General features: G+C 43.8%; 1 protein-coding gene across 2 annotated transcripts; it reads right to left on the reverse strand.

The window, feature by feature from the left end:
- Positions 1-493: 493 nt before the first annotated feature.
- Obp47a (Odorant-binding protein 47a) lies at positions 494-1,049 on the reverse strand. Of its 2 annotated transcripts, none has more exons than XM_017181557.1 (2): positions 996-1,049; positions 494-934 (listed from the first exon to the last, which is right to left on the reverse strand). In XM_017181557.1, exons 1-2 carry the CDS (start codon positions 1,047-1,049, stop codon positions 494-496), a joined length of 495 nt encoding a protein of 164 aa, XP_017037046.1. The 2 variants fall into 2 exon arrangements, with proteins under 2 accessions (XP_017037046.1, XP_041633093.1); XM_041777159.1 differs by having other exon boundaries at positions 494-918; positions 992-1,049.
- Positions 1,050-5,491: the final 4,442 nt, after the last annotated feature.

Consider the following 5,491-nt stretch of genomic DNA (forward strand, 5'->3'; position numbering starts at 1 on the left):
AAATCGCAGACAAGTGCACCGAATGGGGATTTGGGGTTGAGCAGCTGCGATAAGTGGACCGGCAGAGTGGCAACTCCCAACTTCGATCCGGCATTAGCGTCATTTACACATCTGTGTGTGCGCCGCGAACCGCGCTTAGTTAACAATGCGGCGTCTCCCTGGCTAAGTGGCAAAATTTCCATGGAAAAGCGAAGGAACCGCAAGAGTCACCAATCGGCAGTTCTAGTCAAGCACTAATGGTCACAGGTTAAGTCAAGTGCCTTTAGCTGTCCAAGGGAGTCGCATTGTGAGGGAGTTTAATCGAAAAAGGTACAAAATTCAATTCAGGAAATGACAAAAATATTCTTCACCACTTTTTAAATAAATTAAAATACTAAAAACTATATATTTTCTTTTTAAAACGATTTTATTGAATAATTTGTTAAACATTTCATTAGCTGATACATTTTAAAGCCCTGACCACCACCATTTATTTAATTTCTCTCAGAAGCCTCTAGGGCAAGGCATCCTCTGCCTGAATCTGTGTGGTGACCTCCACATCCTTGCCCGTGGAGGAGTTAACCTTCTGCTGCTTCACCTGCTGCCGGCACTGGTGGATTTTGAAGGCAGTCTCGCACTTATTTTCACCGCGTATCATGTGACACTGTCGCTCTGGCCACAGGTCCGGATTGCTGGCATCGGAGAGCAGACCAAAGAAGTCCCTCTCCACGAAGACACCGTCATGCATGAGGCCCATCTGCTCGTAGAGGCAGTGAGTGAAGCACTGGACAGATTCCGAGGGATCGGTGAAGTCCTGCTGCTGCAGCTTGTGCAAGTCCCTGAGAGATATATCCGTTTGATCGCCGCACAGACGGATCATGTCCTCCGTAATGGGTTTCGGGGACTCGTCGGCCACGGTTAAGCCCAGGTTTATATTCACTTTGGCAAAGCGAGACTGTGGGAAAAGTCCTTTCAGTCATTTAAAGCCTTTTTCGCTCTTGAATTGGGAAACTCACCTCACTGAGAGTCAGCATTTTAAGCACTACCAGCACCACCAGAGCCCGATTCATGTTGGTTTTTTACTATAATTTTCACAGGTCTAACACCAGTTTTTATAGCCCTCACCTTTAGATCATTAGCGAGGCACGAAAAACACTTTTAATTGCGAATATCAATTCAATGAGCCGAGTCCAATTCGCGGTTTTCGGTTGAAAAAGTTGAGGCGCAGTTCGAGTCACACGAAAGTAACAAGCCAAGCCGAGCAGAACCTCGAATCGATGCCAATTGGCATATCGAAAGTATCTTGAGAGCTGCTTCAACAAATCCCACCGAGTGCCCAGCAAGTTCTTCTTTCCTCTCACCCGAAAAAAATACAGAAGTTGCAAAACAAATTTTGAAACAAAACAAGAAGAAAACAGCAGGGGAAAACTTTGGTTATGGTAAAGCCTGCGTGTTAAGACTCTGCTTTTTGAGGGAAATTTATTTAAAGAAATATTTTTTTATTAGATAAATCATATCAAAATATGAAATTAATGAAAAGAATCTACCTTTCTAGATGGTTAAGGCATTAAAAAAATTACAGAAAATATATTGAACCTTTATTTATTCATAAAATAATATTTATTATTAAGAAGACTAATATTTTCCAGTAAGAAAAACAGTAAACTTGGTAATTTTAAATATTTAAAATTCAAAATCCAAACTTCAATCAGCTAATCAAAGTACTCTTTCTCCAAACTAAAGTACTAATAACCAAAGTACAGTCAACAACTTTGGATATTCCAGCCTGAAAATATGTATGTGTGTATGTTTGTGTGGGGATGTGCGAGTGTGCTGGGCACTTCCGTTTGGCTGTTGCGCCATTTTGACTGCGACTATTTCCGCTGGTCGCATTAACTGCAGGCGCATAACTTTTCCAATTTGCTTTTGGCAATTATTGATATAAGCCAACGGCAGCGGCAGCAGCAAAAGCAACTTGAACGGGCTTCTGTCTGCCACTTCAGTCGGTCTAATTCCCCCCCTCTCACTCTCACATCTGTGGGCATCTCTTTCCCACACCCAATCACGCCTGCATCGGTCCAAGCATATTTTCCTGCATTCTTGCCCATATTTGTGCAACATTCCAAAAATTCTTGAACAAAGTTTCGTTATTATTGCCATTTTGCCGACTCTTGGGAGAGTTTGGAGCTGGGAGCTGGAAACTCCAGAGCCTGCCACTTTGATTACTTTTGCAGTTGCCGTTAGATGCAATTAGTTGGTTCATTAGAAAAACAACAACCATCCCACTGCTCCGATAGGAATTCACACACTTAATTAGGAGTCCCGATGGAGAGAGAGCGGGGGAAACCGAAACTCGACAGGACTCTTACTGATTGCCTACAAATACACTGGGAAAAGGTCGGAAAATATATTATAAAGTCTTGTAAAGTCTACATTTTATATATTTAAATAATGCAAATAAAAGTTTAAGAGACCTTGATTTCGATTTTAAGATCTCATTTCTATGGTTTATTTCGCACAGATCAAAGTTTAAGCAATCTTTTACAAGGAATTTATGTATACATTTTTGTGGCTTCATTATATTAATTGTGACTATACTTTTCCTCAAAGTGTACTGCTTTTGTCGTTTTGTATCTTTGTATCTTTAAGATGCCCGGACCGACTGCTTGAGTATGCAAATCGGTCAGCAAGCTCGGGCTGAGTGATTTGGCCATCTCCTGGGGCCCAGCCAGAAGAATTTAGCATGTGACCCGAGGCTCTGTTGCATATTTGTTGCATAATGCCAACTTATGCACTGGCACATTGTTGACCAGTTGTCCGGAATCCCGTTCTGCCCTTCATATATCCCATATCCTCTACACACTCTGCCCCTCGATTTACATTATTTGCCGCTGTGTCCGTCCACTGCCAAAGCGTTTTGGGTTGAAAAATCTACAAATCGCATGCCGCAAACAAAAGCAAATGCCAGCATTGGGATGTATGTAGATTGCCGGATGGATGGCTGGCTGACTGGATGGACGCTTAGAGGGATAGATGGTTAGATGGCTGACATACCAGCATTATTCCACGTCACCGGCCAGTGCACATTTCAAATTGGAAAGGAACGCTGCAAATACTGGGAACTTGGCGAAAATTCTCAGGCAAGGTCTCTCTCAATGCGAAATAAATAAGTAAATAGTTGAGATGCTCTCGCCGCTGTGACAATTCGTTCGTTCCTTCTTATTTTTTTTACCCATTTTTATTTTATTTTTTATTTCTCTCTCTCTTTGCGGTTTAATTTTCCCATACCATCCGCATGCAAATCACATACAATCAGAATGAAGTAAACGTGGGCCAAAGGCAAATATGACATTTCAGTCAGCCAAGTAAATAAATGTTAGGCGGCACAAATGGAACGTGCCAAAGCCGCTTGAAGGATACGAGACCTCAGACACTCGACCCGGAGCTGCCTTCACCTGTGCTCCATATCTAACCCACAGAATCCCTTTCACCTTCGGGCTCCTCTCTAGCTCTGGCTCACTCCCCCCTTTTTTTTCTACCTGTCAATCCTCAGCAAACAACTGTGAGGAGTCATTTCGCAGCCGGAGAAGTACGAGGCTCTTAAAGGAGGTGAGTTTTTTAAGGCTCAGACAGGGATATCTGGTTAAACGGAGGAAGTCTGGTTATATTTTTGATACTTTTCTAGAAGGAAATTTGTAGAATTATAGGTTTTTTTATAAAGAAAATTAGGGGATTCAAATTAAAAGAGTTAAAGTAAAGAATTCAGAGAGACTTAACAATAACTTAGGGCTAAAACATTCTTAATTTATTAGTATTAAAAGGAAATTTGACCTTGTCTTAACTAAAATGAAGTTTTTCTTCTCCAATTTCTAATTCTTCTTAAATATTTCCCATATATATTTAAATTTCTTCCCTAAGTCACATGTCGCCTTCCCTTTCTTGGCTGAATCTTGCCGCATCGTTTTTCTTCCTTTTTAGCCTACAAATAATTGTATTAAAATAGGAATTTTTTCAATTTGAGAGCTTGGCCTGCCAGGACTCTCCGGACAGCCGGCTGCCGGCTCCGGACTGAGGACTCCGGACCATGGACTCCTGACTCCCGACATGTGACAGCCGAGACACGGAGAGAGACAGTCGGGAATGAAGTTGTGCCACGCATTGTCTGAGACCGCAAGGAAAGGGGCAGCGACATTTTTAGCCAGAAAGCATGTGGGACTTGGTGGATTGCTGCCGGCTGGCTGGCTGGATCAGTGCTCTCCCCGGCATTCTTCGCAGCGAATTGTTTGATAATGACACTGACATGATGCTGTCCTGACAACTAGGCAAGAAACCGGCTCCAGCCGCAGCCCCCACTCTGCCGGGGATTTGCCCAGCATTTCCTGTCTGGGCCCACGAAATTATATACGAAAATTAGTTGAAGCTGCCGCCGCTGGCGAATTTTCTATGTGAGCTTTTCCTTATACTTTTTTATTCTTTTTGCTTGTTCCTGCTGCCAGCCTGATCTCATTTCGTGTTTCTTTTCTTATTTTCTTTTTTTTTCCCCGTTGATTTGCTTTTCGGTTTCGGGCCGCATTTTTTGGGGGCCCAGTGCAAGCGGCGCTCTAAATTAAGTTTTAAGCAACATGTCTGCAAAAATCATGCCCCAGGATACCCGTGGTCCCGGTCCCCCCCCCCCCCCCCTGGTCCTCCTCGCATCCTGACTGCTGTCGCTGGCAGTCGCAACGTTTTATTCTCGGTCTCCTCTCTCGGTTTGTTTTTTGTGTATTTCTATTTGAAGAATGGAAATTGTGTTTTGTGTGTGTTTGCTGCAGTAGTGGTCTTCCTTGTCCTTCGTGCAGTTCCTTGAGGAGCTCAGCCTCAGTCTCAGCCTCCGAACGACTCCTGCTGACTATTTTTTTGTATTTATTTTTTTATTGTATTTCGCCGGCCGTGCTATTTACACTGGCGCAGTCAACAGTCGCCGTCGTCGGCAGTTGCTTTTCCTGTGCCTATTTATATATTTGCAGGAGTTGCAGGACGGTAGGAGGGGCTGCTCCCAGGACCAGCAGAGATTGTACTTCTTCTTGGCTCCGAATTTGTATTTGTATATTTGTCTTTTAGTTTATTGTGCGGCAGCTAGGCAACTTTGCCTTTTGTATTTGCGCTCCATTGAGGCAGGGAATTCAATTTTAAAATCCCCCAGCCAGCAAACGAACCCGGGGACCTGCCTGTGCCTCCTGCCTGCATTTGATTACAGCTTCCCCCCACCGAGTCGATGGCTTCGCTTTAAATGATCGGCTGCGGCGGCGGCGGGGCAGCTAATTAAACGCGGCGTATACTTGATGTATGCCCGACTAAGCGCACATCGAGTATACGCCACGTTGGGCAAACAGGAAGCCGACGAGCAGAGAGCTTAGACAACCGACTTAATGGGAGATAAGCCAACAGCGGGCAAACACTTGGGCGGGCAATTAATTAAAAGCCACCGAACATGGAGCCAAATATTTGGTTCTTAAATGCAACAACAAGGACC

This window comes from Drosophila kikkawai, chromosome 2R (assembly GCF_030179895.1).
Source record: "Drosophila kikkawai strain 14028-0561.14 chromosome 2R, DkikHiC1v2, whole genome shotgun sequence".
NCBI classification, from domain to species: Eukaryota; Metazoa; Arthropoda; class Insecta; order Diptera; family Drosophilidae; genus Drosophila; species Drosophila kikkawai.